The 15,556-nt window shown below is 46.7% G+C and overlaps 1 protein-coding gene across 1 annotated transcript; it reads left to right on the forward strand.

The window, feature by feature from the left end:
• The first annotated feature begins 1,240 nt into the window (after positions 1 to 1,240).
• Positions 1,241 to 13,550, forward strand: LOC124024626 (zinc finger CCHC domain-containing protein 7-like). Its single transcript, XM_046338520.1, has 3 exons — positions 1,241 to 1,354; positions 7,184 to 7,688; positions 13,348 to 13,550. Exons 2-3 carry the CDS (start codon positions 7,205 to 7,207, stop codon positions 13,548 to 13,550), a joined length of 687 nt encoding a protein of 228 aa, XP_046194476.1. The 5' UTR covers positions 1,241 to 1,354; positions 7,184 to 7,204.
• The last annotated feature ends 2,006 nt before the right edge of the window (positions 13,551 to 15,556 follow it).

The raw sequence follows: 15,556 nt of genomic DNA on the forward strand, positions 1-15,556 counted from the left end.
GTAGAGCTCAGAGACAGGATTGTGTGGAGGCACAGATCTGGGGGAAGGGTACCAAAAAATGTCTGCATCATTAAAGGTCCCCAAGAACACAGTGGCCTCCATCATTCTTACATGGAAGAAGTTTGGAACCACCGAGACTCTTCATAGAGCTGTCCGCCCGGCCAAACTGAGCAATCGGGGGAGAAGGGCCTTGGTCAGGGAGATGACCAAGAACCCAATGGTCACTTTGACAGAGCTCCAGAGTTCCTCTGTGGAGATGGGAGAACCTTCCAGAAGGACAATCATCTCTGCAGCACTCCACCAATCAGGCCTTACGTCTGGAGGAAACCTGGCACCATCCCTACGGTGAAGCATGGTGGTGGCAGCATCAAGCTGTGGGGATGTTTTTCAGTGGCAGGGAACTGAGAGACTAGTCAGGATCGAGGGGAAAGATGAACGGAGCAAAGTACAGAGATATCCTTGATGAAAACCTGCTTCAGAGCACTCAGAACCTCAGACTGGGGGGAAGGTTCACACAGCCAAGCATTTTTAAGTGCCAAGAAACCTGCAGTTATTAAAACATAAATATATATTTTATTTAACCAGTTAAGAACAAATTCTTATTTACAATGGCTGCCTGCCTTGGTCAAACCCCAGAATGACGCTGGGCCAATTGTGTCTCCACCCTATGAGACTCCCAATCACGGTCGGGTTGTGATACAGCCTATAAATTTAAACAGGATCTGTAGTGACATTTCTAGCACTGAGTTAGGATCTTTGAAGAACCCTTGTTTTAAAAAAACAAATGGATATTTATAGGGGTTTAATGTGATATGAATAGTTGTACAGAATAGTCTATGATAATCTCAATAAATTGTTCAACGGTGACGTTATATTAAACATGAAGACTCCACATATATTTTTTTAGGCGACATCAAATCAAAATTTACTAAGACTACTGTAGACCCGTTCATCAAAATGTCTCGCCACTGTCTGTCTGAACGAACGCAGACACGCCACAGTCGGCTCCCTGGGAAAGGTCACGGTTGGCCCAAACCATTTCTCTCTCTCGAGACAAACCCCGGAAGTGATTAGCATGCGACCAAAGTCCTGCTAAAGTTCTAAACAGGGTGAGTTGGTTTTCATCCGTTGGAACCAACGAGATATATGAATGTCGTTTTTTTGTTGCTTGTTGCCATAGTAAAGAGAACCTGGGGCGGTGCCAGTTGATTTAGAATCCGTCGCGTGAGTGGAACAGAGTGCTTTGTTTACATTCCCGCCGGCATGTCATAAACACGTGGGGGCGCACAGAGAACCGATGCTAAAACATATTAGCCAACTACACTTTCGATAGCATCAAAACTCAATGTAATAAGTACGTCCGCGTGTCGGAACCGGAATTACAGGCTAGTTGAACATCACGTTGTATAACATGTCCGTTCAGATGTCCCATTTTTAGTGTTAGTGGATGTTTAGTAGAGGTTTGTTAGCCAGTTAGCTAGCTAGTATGTGAACATGCCTTGTTATGATGTATCAAACCTGGCTGTTTGTTGTAGCCGGTAACGTTAGATGGTCATGTTTACAGGACATACAGGTTTAGTAGTAACCTGTGGGCCAGTCTGCTTCAGGACTCTCACCAACTCCTTTTAAATTGCCACGACAAACATCTGGGGTCCAGGCTACACGTGTTAATGTTGTGTGTCTGTATCCCATAATGTGCCTTTATTGGCAAGTTTACTGACGAGCTCGTTGTGTTCCGTTTTGTAACCAGCTATACACGGACTGCAGTCGTCAAAAATCACATATGTATAATCATGTTTCAACAGCAGAGATGTCATATGTTTTGAAAGAGACTATTCTCATCTGTTTCTGAACTCCGTTTGTTATTGTGTTAGCGAAGCCATTTGGGCCGTTTCCATGTAACGCTCTTAAAGAGGGACACCTGAAGCCGCCTTCTCCCCTCTCCAGAGATTCACAGGTGGCTGATGTTTGTAAGCTGTTTTCAGGTAGTTCCGGTAGCTGGACAGATCTGGTTACCAGGTAGTTCAGGAGGCTGGACAGATCTGGTCACCAGGTAGTTCAGGAGGCTGGACAGATCTGGTTACCAGGTAGTTCATGTTCAGGAGGCTGGACAGATCTGGTTACCAGGTAGTTCATGTTCAGGAGGCTGGACAGATCTGGTTACCAGGTAGTTCAGGAGGCTGGACAGATCTGGTTACCAGGTAGTTCAGGAGGCTGGACAGATCTGGTCACCAGGTAGTTCAGGAGGCTGGACAGATCTGGTTACCAGGTAGTTCATGTTCAGGAGGCTGGACAGATCTGGTTACCAGGTAGTTCAGGAGGCTGGACAGATCTGGTTACCAGGTAGTTCAGGAGGCTGGACAGATCTGGTTACCAGGTAGTTCAGGAGGCTGGACAGATCTGGTTACCAGGTAGTTCAGGAGGCTGGACAGATCTGGTTACCAGGTAGTTCATGTTCAGGAGGCTGACAGATCTGGTTACCAGGTAGTTCAGGAGGCTGGACAGATCTGTTTACCAGGTAGTTCATGTTCAGGAGGCTGGTGGTCACCAGGTAGTTCAGGAGGCTGTGTTGGTCACCAGGTAGTTCAGGTGATGTCACCAGGTAGTTCAGGAGGCTGGACAGATCTGGTTCAGGTAGTTCATGTTCAGGAGGCTGGACAGATCTGGTTACCAGGTAGTTCAGGTGGACAGATCTGGTTACCAGGTAGTTAGGAGGCTCAGATCTGTGGTAGTTCAGGAGGCTGACAGATCTGGTCACCAGCTGTGTTCAGGGGGTGATGCTAGTCAGCTGTGTTCAGGTGGGTGATGTTAGTCAGCTGTGTTCAGGGGGTGATGTTAGTCAGCTGTGTTCAGGTGGGTGATGTTAGTCAGCTGTGTTCAGGGGGTGATGTTAGTCAGCTGTGTTCAGGGGGGTGATGTTAGTCAGCTGTGTTCAGGGGGGTGATGCTAGTCAGCTGTGTTCAGGTGGTTTTTACACTGAAATGTAAAGGAACTCCGACCCCCCCCCCCAGGATCAATGCACCTTCTTCAGTGGCTAAGCTTTCGGTCGGTCAGAACTCTGAGGAACATTGTTCATTGATCCTGACTGTGTGAAGATGCCTTTTATTTCCTCAGGTTCCACACCTCAGTCCTAGGTCTCTTCTCCACACACACACACACACACACACACACACACACACACACACACACACACACACACACACACACACACACACACACACACACACACACACACACACACACACACACACACACTGTCCCCTATCCTTATTCCCTGGGTGGCGGTCTGTGAGCGGTCAGCGTGGGTTTCCAGGGCAATGGCGCTCTTGGAGCCAATCATCTCTGGGCACAAGAGAACTCATGGCACAAGACACGCAGCACTGGCCAGGGCAATGGACCTCACAACCCCTTCCCTCTCTCTCTTACACACACACACACACACACACACACACACACACACACACACACACACACACACACACACACACACACACACACACACACACACACACACACACACACACACACACACACACACACACACACACCACCCCCTATGACATTGAGCACAAATAGGTAACAGGAGGAGGGTGGAGTTTACATTAGTTGATGATAATGATGATAATGAGTAGGGTGGAGTTTACATTAGTTTGATGGTATGATGATAATGAGTAGGGTGGAGTTTACATTAGTTTGATGGTAATGATGATAATGAGTAGGGTGGAGTTCACATTAGTTTAATGATAATGAGTAGGGTGGAGTTTACATTAGTTTGATGATAATGAGTAGGGTGGAGTTCACATTAGTTTGATGATAATGAGTAGGGTGGAGTTCACATTAGTTTGATGATAATGAGTAGGGTGGAGTTCACATTAGTTTGATGATAATGAGTAGGGTGGAGTTCACATTAGTTTGATGATAATGAGTAGGGTGGAGTTCACATTAGTTTGATGATAATGAGTAGGGTGGAGTTCACATTAGTTTGATGATAATGAGTAGGGTGGAGTTCACATTAGTTTGATGATAATGAGTAGGGTGGAGTTCACATTAGTTTGATGATAATGAGTAGGGTGGAGTTCATATTAGTTTGATGATAATGAGTAGGGTGGAGTTCACATTAGTTTGATGATAATGAGTAGGGTGGAGTTTACATTAGTTTGATGGTAATGAGTAGGGTGGAGTTTACATTAGTTTGATGATAATGAGTTAGGGTGGAGTTCACATTAGTTTGATGATAATGAGTAGGGTGGAGTTCACATTAGTTTGATGATAATGAGTAGGGTGGAGTTCACATTAGTTTGATGATAATGAGTAGGGTGGAGTTCACATTAGTTTGATGATAATGAGTAGGGTGGAGTTCACATTAGTTTGATCATGATGATAATGAGTAGGGTGGAGTTTACATTAGTTTAATGATAATGTTGATAATGAGTAGGGTGGAGTTCACATTAGTTTGATGATGGTAATGAGTAGGGTGGAGTTCACATTAGTTCTGATGGTAATGAGTAGGGTGGAGTTCACATTAGTTTAATAATGAGCAGGGTGGAGTTTAATTAGTTTGATGGTAATGAGTAGGGTGGAGTTTACATTAGTTTGATGATAATGAGTAGGGTGGAGTTCACATTAGTTTGATGGTAATGAGTAGGGTGGAGTTCACATTAGTTTGATGATAATGAGTAGGGTGGAGTTCACATTAGTTTGATGATAATGAGTAGGGTGGAGTTTACATTAGTTTGATGATAATGAGTAGGGTGGAGTTCACATTAGTTTGATGGTAATGATAATGGAGTTTACATTAGTTTGATGGTAATGAGTAGGGTGGAGTTTACATTAGTTTGATGATAATGAGTAGGGTGGAGTTCACATTAGTTTGATGGTAATGAGTAGGGTGGAGTTCACATTAGTTTGATGATAATGAGTTGGGTGGAGTTCACATTAGTTTGATGATAATGAGTAGGGTGGAGTTCACATTAGTTTGATGGTAATGAGTAGGGTGGAGTTCACATTAGTTTGATGGTAATGAGTAGGGTGGAGTTCACATTAGTTTGATGATAATAATGAGTTGGGTGGAGTTTACATTAGTTTGGATGGTAATGAGTAGGGTGGAGTTCACATTAGTTTGATGATAATGAGTAGGGTGGAGTTCACATTAGTTTGATGGTAATGAGTAGGGTGGAGTTTACATTAGTTTGTTGATAATGAGCAGGGTGGAGTTCACATTAGTTTGATGATAATGAGCAGGGTGGAGTTCACATTAGTTTGATGATAATGAGTAGGGTGGAGTTTGCAATTGGTTGATGGTAATGAGTGGGGTGGAGTTCACATTAGTTTGATGACAATGAGCAGGGTGGAGTTCACATTAGTTTGATGATAATGAGTAGGGTGGAGTTTACATTAGTTTGATGGTAATGAGTAGGGTGGAGTTCACATTAGTTTGATGATAATGAGTAGGGTGGAGTTCACATTAGTTTGATGACAATGAGCAGGGTGGAGTTCACATTAGTTTGATGATAATGAGTAGGGTGGAGTTTACATTAGTTTGGATGGTAATGAGTAGGGTGGAGTTCACATTAGTTTGATGATAATGAGCAGGGTGGAGTTCAATTAGTTTGATGACAATGAGTAGGGTGGAGTTCACATTAGTTTGATGATAATGAGTAGGGTGGAGTTTACATTAGTTTGATGGTAATGAGTAGGGTGGAGTTCACATTAGTTTGATGGTAATGAGTAGGGTGGAGTTCATATTAGTTTGATGGTAATGAGTAGGGTGGAGTTTACATTAGTTTGTTGATAATGAGTAGGGTGGAGTTCACATTAGTTTGATGATGATAATGAGTAGGGTGGAGTTTGCAATTAGTTTGATGGTAATGAGTAGGGTGGAGTTCACATTAGTTTGATGGTAATGAGCAGGGTGGAGTTCACATTAGTTTGATGGTAATGAGCAGGGTGGAGTTCACATTAGTTTGATGGTAATGAGTAGGGTGGAGTTCACATTAGTTTGATGGTAATGAGTAGGGTGGAGTTCACATTAGTTTGATGATAATGAGTAGGGGTGGAGTTCACATTAGTTTGATGATAATGAGTAGGGTGGAGTTCACATTAGTTTGATGATGATAATGAGCAGGGTGGAGTTTACATTAGTTTGATAATGAGCAGGGTGGAGTTTACATTAGTTTGATGATGATAATGAGTATGGTGGAGTTTACATTAGTTTGATGGTAATGAGTAGGGTGGAGTTTACATTAGTTTGATGATAATGAGTAGGGTGGAGTTTACATTAGTTTGATGATAATGAGCATGGTGGAGTTTACATTAGTTTGATAATGAGTAGGGTGGAGTTTACATTTACATGTTGATAATGAGTAGGGTGGAGTTCACATTAGTTTGATCATGATGATAATGAGCATGGTGGAGTTTACATTAGTTTGATAATGAGTAGGGTGGAGTTTACATTAGTTTGATAATGAGTAGGGTGGAGTTCACATTAGTTTGATGGTAATGAGCAGGTGGAGTTCACATTAGTTTGATGGTAATGAGTAGGGTGGAGTTTACATTAGTTTGATGATAATGAGTAGGGTGGAGTTTGCATTAGTTTGATGGTAATGAGTAGGGTGGAGTTCACATTAGTTTGATGATAATGAGTAGGGTGGAGTTTACATTAGTTTGATGATAATGAGTAGGGTGGAGTTCACATTAGTTTGATGATAATGAGCAGGGTGGAGTTCACATTAGTTTGATGGTAAATGAGCAGGGTGGAGTTCACATTAGTTTGATGAAATGAGTTGGGTGGAGTTCACATTAGTTTGATGGTAATGAGTAGGGTGGAGTTTACATTAGTTTGATGGTAATGAGCAGGGTGGAGTTCACATTAGTTTGATGGTAATGAGATGGGGTGGAGTTTATTAGTTTGATAATGAGCAGTTGGGTGGAGTTTACATTAGTTTGATAATGAGTAGGGTGGAGTTTACATTAGTTTGATGGTAATGAGTGGGTGGAGTTCACATTAGTTTGATAATGAGTAGGGTGGAGTTTACATTAGTTTGATGGTAATGAGTGGGGCGGAGTTCCCATTAGTTTGATGATAATGAGTAGGGTGGAGTTTACATTAGTCTTTCTGTCTTTTTCTTTCTCTCTCTCTCTCTCTCTCTCTCTCTGTCTCACTGTCTCTTCCTCCTCTCCGCAGGGTGTTGTGACCTCCGTGGTGATGTTCGGGGGCTACGCGGACAGGGCGGAGCTAGAGGATGAGCTGTACGCGGAGGAGTCCGAGGGGTCAGAGGGTGACGACAGTGAACTAGAGTTCAGACTCTACAGCCAACTCCACTACTCCTCTAACCCCGGAGACAGGGAGGGGGTGGAGGAGGAGGTGGGAGACAGGCACCTCTCCTCCAGCCACAGAGAGAAGGAGGAGGTGGAGGAGGAGGTGGGAGACAGGCGCCTCTCCTCCAGCCACAGACAGAAGGAGGAGGTGGAGGAGGAGGTGGGAGACAGGCACCTCTCCTCCAGCCACGGAGAGAAAGAGGAGGAGAAGGAAGATGGGAGCAAGGCCAAACGACAGCAGCCACCCCTGTCACATGATCATGGTAACAGAGATCTACGACAACACCTGCTGGGGGACGCAGAGCAGAAACAACAGAAAGTCAAACTGAAAACCCAACAGGGGAGGAAACGGCAGAGAGGTCTCTCCAAAGGTGAGTGTAGGAGAACAGACAGACCACTACTGTGTGTTTGTTTATACAGGGTAGGAGACAGCAGAGAGGTCTCTCCAAAGGTGAGTGTAGGAGAACAGACAGACCACTACTGTGTGATTGTTTACACTGGGCTTTATCTAAAGGTGCGTGAATGTCCACTCACTGTCTGCGTCTGTAAAACTACCTTGTAGTATTTTGTCCGGTAGTCAGTCCACCGTTGATGTAATCACTTCTGTATAACTAACTACCTTGTAGTGAGCTAGCCGGCTAGCGAGGCTAATTGAGTCTGCGTGACTTTCTTCCTGTCCGACAGTTACCAATAACACCACCTCCATTCAGATGAATAACTAGCAGCCACGCTACACGTTGGCTCTTGTTCGTTGTACAATATACTTCTCCTTTTCACTTTTAGTTCCGTCATTCTAGTTCCAACACTTTAGTTCCGTCATTCTAGTTCTGTCATTCTAGTTCCGTCATTCTAGTTCCGTCATTCTAGTTCCGCCATTCTAGTTCCGTCATTCTAGTTCCAACACTTTAGTTCCGTCATTCTAGTTCCGTCATTCTAGTTCCATCATTCTAGTTCCGTCATTCTAGTTCCAACACTTTAGTTCTGTCATTCTAGTTCCGTCATTCTAGTTCCAACACTTTAGTTCCATCATTCTAGTTCCGTCATTCTAGTTCCATCATTCTAGTTCCAACACTTTAGTTCCGTCATTCCAGTTCCGTCATTCCAGTTCCGTCATTTTAGTTCCGTCATTTTAGTTCCGTCATTTCAGTTCCGTCATTCTAGTTCCGTCATTCTAGTCCCAACATTCTAGTCCCGTCATTCTAGTTCCAACATTCTAGTTCCGTCATTCTAGTCCCAACATTCTAGTCCCGTCATTCTAGTTCCAACATTCTAGTCCCGTCATTCTAGTTCCAACATTCTAGTCCCGTCATTCTAGTCCAGTCATTCTAGTCCGGTCATTCTAGTCCCGTCATTCTAGTCCCAACATTCTAGTCCCGTCATTCTAGTCCCATCATACATATATATTTATTCATTCATTGGGGTTCACAGCGGACTGAATTGAGGTCCCTGAACGGTTGGGTATAAATACCTCTATAAATACCTGTACCTCTATCGCCCTAATTATGATCACTGTTGGGTTTATCACTTATTATTTTGGTGTCCATTTCCTGCGTTGCAAAAAAAAAAAAAACATAACTCTCCTCTTATCGTTCCCCAGGTGACCCCATAACTCTCCTCTATCGTTCCCCAAGGTGACCCCATAACTCTCCTCTGTTGTTCCCCAAGGTGACCCCATAACTCTCCTCTGTCGTTCTCCAAGTTGACCCCATAACACTCCTCTGTCGTTCCCCAAGGTGACCCCATAACTCTCCTCTGTCGTTCCCCAAGGTGACCCCATAACTCTCCTCTGTCGTTCCCCAAGGTGACCCCATAACTCTCCTCTGTCGTTCCCCAAGGTAACCCCATAACTCTCCTCTATCGTTCCCCAAGGTTACCCCATAACAACCCCATAACTCTCCTCTATCGTTCCCCAAGGTGACCCCATAACTCCCCTCTATCGTTCCCCAAGGTGACCCCATAACTCCCCTCTATCGTTCCCCAAGGTGACCCCATAACTCCCCTCTATCGTTCCCCAAGGTGACCCCATAACTCCCCTCTATCGTTCCCCAAGGTGACCCCATAACTCTCCTCTATCGTTCCTCAAGGTGACCCCATAACAACCCCATAACTCTCCTCTATCGTTCCCCAAGGTGACCCCATAACTCTCCTCTATCGTTCCCCAAGGTGACCCCATAACAACCCCATAACTCTCATCTGTCGTTCCCCAAGGTGACCCCATAACTCTCCTCTGTCGTTCCCCAAGGTGACCCCATAACTCCCCTCTATCGTTCCCCAAGGTGACCCCATAACTCTCCTCTATCGTTCCCCAAGGTGACCCCATAACAACCCCATAACTCTCCTCTATCGTTCCCCAAGGTGACCCCATAACTCTCCTCTATCGTTCCCCAAGGTGACCCCATAACTCTCCTCTATCGTTCCCCAAGGTGACCCCATAACTCTCCTCTGTCGTTCCCCAAGGTGACCCCATAACAACCCCATAACTCTCCTCTATCGTTCCCCAAGGTGACCCCATAACAACCCCATAACTCTCCTCTGTCGTTCCCCAAGGTGACCCCATAACTCTCCTCTATCGTTCCCCAAGGTGACCCCATAACAACCCCATAACTCTTCTCTATCGTTCCCCAAGGTGACCCCATAACAACCCCATAACGCTCCTCTATCGTTCCCCAAGGTGACCCCATAACAACCCCATAACTCTCCTCTATCGTTCCCCAAGGTAACCCCATAACTCTCCTCTATCGTTCCCCAAGGTGACCCCAAACCCCATAACTCTCCTCTATCGTTCCCCAAGGTGACCCCATAACTCTCCTCTGTCGTTCCCCAAGGTGACCCCATAACTCCCCTCTGTCGTTCCCCAAGGTGACCCCATAACTCCCCTCTGTCGTTCCCCAAGGTGACCCCATAACTCTCCTCTTATCGTTCCCCAAGGTGACCCCATAACTCTCCTCTTATCGTTCCCCAAGGTGACCCCATAACTCTCCTCTGTCGTTCCCCAAGGTGACCCCATAACTCTCCTCTGTCGTTCCCCAAGGTGACCCCATAACTCTCCTCTGTCGTTCCCCAAGGTGACCCCATAACTCTCCTCTATCGTTCCCCAAGGTGACCCCATAACTCTCCTCTGTCGTTCCCCAAGGTGACCCCATAACTCTCCTCTGTCGTTCCCCAAGGTGACCCCATAACTCTCCTCTGTCGTTCCCCAAGGTGACCCCATAACTCTCCTCTATCGTTCCCCAAGGTGACCCCATAACAACCCCTCTCTCCTCTATCGTTCCCCAAGGTGACCCCATAACAACCCCATAACTCTCCTCTGTCGTTCCCCAAGGTGACCCCATAACTCTCCTCTGTCGTTCCCCAAGGTGACCCCATAACTCTCCTCTGTCGTTCCCCAAGGTGACCCCATAACTCTCCTCTGTCGTTCCCCAAGGTGACCCCATAACTCTCCTCTGTCGTTCCCCAAGGTGACCCCATAACTCTCCTCTGTCGTTCCCCAAGGTGACCCCATAACTCCCCTCTATCGTTCCCCAAGGTGACCCCATAACTCTCCTCTATCGTTCCCCAAGGTGACCCCATAACAACCCCATAACTCTCCTCTATCGTTCCCCAAGGTGACCCCATAACTCTCCTCTATCGTTCCCCAAGGTGACCCCATAACTCTCCTCTATCGTTCCCCAAGGTGACCCCATAACTCTCCTCTGTCGTTCCCCAAGGTGACCCCATAACAACCCCATAACTCTCCTCTATCGTTCCCCAAGGTGACCCCATAACAACCCCATAACTCTCCTCTGTCGTTCCCCAAGGTGACCCCATAACTCTCCTCTATCGTTCCCCAAGGTGACCCCATAACAACCCCATAACTCTTCTCTATCGTTCCCCAAGGTGACCCCATAACAACCCCATAACGCCATCTCTCTATCGTTCCCCAAGGTGACCCCATAACAACCCCATAACTCTCCTCTGTCGTTCCCCAAGGTGACCCCATAACTCTCCTCTATCGTTCCCCAAGGTGACCCCATAACTCTCCTCTATCGTTCCCCAAGGTGACCCCATAACAACCCCATAACTCTCCTCTATCGTTCCCCAAGGTGACCCCATAACTCTCCTCTATCGTTCCCCAAGGTGACCCCATAACAACCCCAAACTCTCCTCTAACCCCCAAGGTGACCCCATAACTCTCCTCTGTCGTTCCCCAAGGTGACCCCATAACTCCCCATAACTCTCCTCGTTCCCCAAGGTGACCCCATAACTCCCTCTGTCCCCAAGGTGACCCCATAACTCTCCTCTTATCGTTCCCCAAGGTGACCCCATAACTCTCCTCTTATCGTTCCCCAAGGTGACCCCATAACTCTCCTCTTATCGTTCCCCAAGGTGACCCCATAACTCTCCTCTGTCGTTCCCCAAGGTGACCCCATAACTCTCCTCTGTCGTTCCCCAAGGTGACCCCATAACAACCCCATAACTCTCCTCTGTCGTTCCCCAAGGTGACCCCATAACTCTCCTCTATCGTTCCCCAAGGTTACCCCATAACAACCCCATAACTCTCCTCTATCGTTCCACAAGGTGACCCCATAACTCCCCTCTATCGTTCCCCAAGGTGACCCCATAACTCCCCTCTATCGTTCCCCAAGGTGACCCCATAACTCCCCTCTATCGTTCCCCAAGGTGACCCCATAACTCTCCTCTATCGTTCCTCAAGGTGACCCCATAACAACCCCATAACTCTCCTCTATCGTTCCCCAAGGTGACCCCATAACTCTCCTCTATCGTTCCCCAAGGTGACCCCATAACAACCCCATAACTCTCATCTGTCGTTCCCCAAGGTGACCCCATAACTCTCCTCTGTCGTTCCCCAAGGTGACCCCATAACTCCCCTCTATCGTTCCCCAAGGTGACCCCATAACTCTCCTCTATCGTTCCCCAAGGTGACCCCATAACAACCCCATAACTCTCCTCTGTCGTTCCCCAAGGTGACCCCATAACTCTCCTCTATCGTTCCCCAAGGTGACCCCATAACTCTCCTCTATCGTTCCCCAAGGTGACCCCATAACTCTCCTCTGTCGTTCCCCAAGGTGACCCCATAACAACCCCATAACTCTCCTCTATCGTTCCCCAAGGTGACCCCATAACAACCCCATAACTCTCCTCTGTCGTTCCCCAAGGTGACCCCATAACTCTCCTCTATCGTTCCCCAAGGTGACCCCATAACAACCCCATAACTCTTCTCTATCGTTCCCCAAGGTGACCCCATAACAACCCCATAACGCTCCTCTATCGTTCCCCAAGGTGACCCCATAACAACCCCATAACTCTCCTCTGTCGTTCCCCAAGGTAACCCCATAACTCTCCTCTATCGTTCCCCAAGGTAACCCCATAACTCTCCTCTATCGTTCCCCAAGGTGACCCCATAACAACCCCATAACTCTCCTCTATCGTTCCCCAAGGTGACCCCATAACTCTCCTCTATCGTTCCCCAGGGTGACCCCATAACAACCCCATAACTCTCCTCTATCGTTCCCCAAGGTGACCCCATAACTCTCCTCTGTCGTTCCCCAAGGTGACCCCATAACTCCCCTCTGTCGTTCCCCAAGGTGACCCCATAACTCCCCTCTGTCGTTCCCTAGAAGGTGACCCCATAACTCTCCTCTTATCGTTCCCCAAGGTGACCCCATAACTCTCCTCTTATCGTTCCCCAAGGTGACCCCATAACTCTCCTCTGTCGTTCCCCAAGGTGACCCCATAACTCTCCTCTATCGTTCCCCAAGGTGACCCCATAACTCTCCTCTATCGTTCCCCAAGGTGACCCCATAACTCTCCTCTATCGTTCCCCAAGGTGACCCCATAACTCTCCTCTGTCGTTCCCCAAGGTGACCCCATAACTCTCCTCTATCGTTCCCCAAGGTGACCCCATAACTCTCCTCTATCGTTCCCCAAGGTGACCCCATAACTCTCCTCTGTCGTTCCCCAAGGTGACCCCATAACTCTCCTCTGTCGTTCCCCAAGGTACCCCATAACTCTCCTCTATCATTCCCCAAGGTGACCCCAGACGTCAAAGGTTGTTCCAGGAGGTCGTCGTCATCGACTCGAGTCAAGACGACGTCATCACAGTGTCAGACAACACCGAGGAAGATGACGGGGTGTGTAGCTTGAAAGGTCAGAGGTTAAAGAAAGGACCCCTGCAGGCCTCGACCCTGGGACAACAGGTATGGCGACAGAGTGTGTCTTCGGCTTGTTCCTAGTGGCCACGTTACTTTGTACCAAAAATCTTCATAGGGATTCCCCCCTGGGACAGTATTGATCTCTAGAAAGACCAACCCCTTCTAGACAGTAACATAACGACTCCCCCTGGGACAGTATTGATCTCTAGAAACACCAACCCCTTCTAGACAGTAACATAATGACTCTGGGACAGTATTGATCTCTAGAAACACCAACCCCTTCTAGACAGTAATATAACGACTCCCCCCTGGTACAGTATTGATCTCTAGAAACACCAACCCCTTCTAGACAGTAATATAACGACTCCCCTCTGGGACAGTATTGATCTCTAGAAACACCAACCCCTTCTAGACAGTAACATAACGACTCCCCTCTGGGACAGTATTGATCTCTAGAAACACCAACTCCTTCTAGACAGTAATATAACGACTCCCCCTGGGACAGTATTGATCTCTAGAAACAGTAACATAGTGACTCCCCTCTGGGACAGTATTGATCTCTAGAAACACCAACCCCTTCTAGACAGTAACATAATGACTCCCCCTGGGACAGTATTGATCTCTAGAAACACCAACCCCTTCTAGACAGTAACATAGAGACTCTGGTACAGTGTTGATCTCTAGAAACACCAACTCCTTCTAGACAGTAACATAACGACTCCCCTCTGGGACAGTATTGATCTCTAGAAACACCAACTCCTTCTAGACAGTAACATAATGACTCTGGGACAGTGTTGATCTTTACAAACACCAACCCCTTCTAGACAGTAACATAACGACTCCCCTCTGGGACAGTATTGATCTCTAGAAACACCAACCCCTTCTAGACAGTAACATAACGACTCCCCTCTGGGACAGTATTGATCTCTAGAAACACCAACCCCTTCTAGACAGTAACATAACGACTCCCCCTGGGACAGTATTGATCTCTAGAAACACCAACCCTTTCTAGACAGTAATATAACGACTCCCCCCTGGGACAGTATTGATCTCTAGAAACAGTAACCCCTTCTAGACAGTAATATAACGACTCCCCCCTGGGACAGTATTGATCTCTAGAAACAGTAACCCCTTCTAGACAGTAAAATAATGACTCTGGGACAGTATTGATCTCTAGAAACACCAACCCCTTCTAGACAGTAACATAACGACTCCCCCTGGGACAGTATTGATCTCTACAAACACCAACCCCTTCTAGACAGTAATATAACGACTCCCCCCTGGGACAGTATTGATCTCTAGAAACACCAACCCCTTCTAGACAGTAACATAAGGACTCCCCCCTGGGACAGTATTGATCTCTACAAACACCAACCCCTTCTAGACAGTAATATAACGACTCCCCCCTGGGACAGTATTGATCTCTAGAAACACCAACCCCTTCTAGACAGTAACATAAGGACTCCCCCCTGGGACAGTATTGATCTCTAGAAACAGCAACATAATGACTCTGGGACAGTATTGATCTCTAGAAACACCAACCCCTTCTAGACAGTAACATAACGACTCCCCTCTGGGACAGTATTGATCTCTACAAACACCAACCCCTTCTAGACAGTAACATAATGACTCCCCCTGGGACAGTATTGATCTCTAGAAACACCAACCCCTTCTAGACAGTAACATAATGACTCTGGGACAGTATTGATCTCTAGAAACACCAACCCCTTCTAGACAGTAACATAATGACTCCACCTGGGACAGTATTGATCTCTAGAAACACCAACCCCTTCTAGACAGTAACATAACGACTCCCCTCTGGGACAGTATTGATCTCTACAAACACCAACCCCTTCTAGACAGTAACATAATGACTCTGGGACAGTATTGATCTCTAGAAACACCAAGCCCTTCTAGACAGTAACATAATGACTCCCCCTGGGACAGTATTGATCTCTAGAAACACCAACCCCTTCTAGACAGTAACATAACGACTCCCCCTGGGACAGTATTGATCTCTAGAAACACCAACCCTTTCTAGACAGTAATATAATGACTCCCCCCTGGGACAGTATTGATCTCTAGAA

This window comes from Oncorhynchus gorbuscha, unplaced genomic scaffold (genome assembly GCF_021184085.1).
Source record: "Oncorhynchus gorbuscha isolate QuinsamMale2020 ecotype Even-year unplaced genomic scaffold, OgorEven_v1.0 Un_scaffold_1970, whole genome shotgun sequence".
Taxonomy (NCBI): Eukaryota; Metazoa; Chordata; class Actinopteri; order Salmoniformes; family Salmonidae; genus Oncorhynchus; species Oncorhynchus gorbuscha.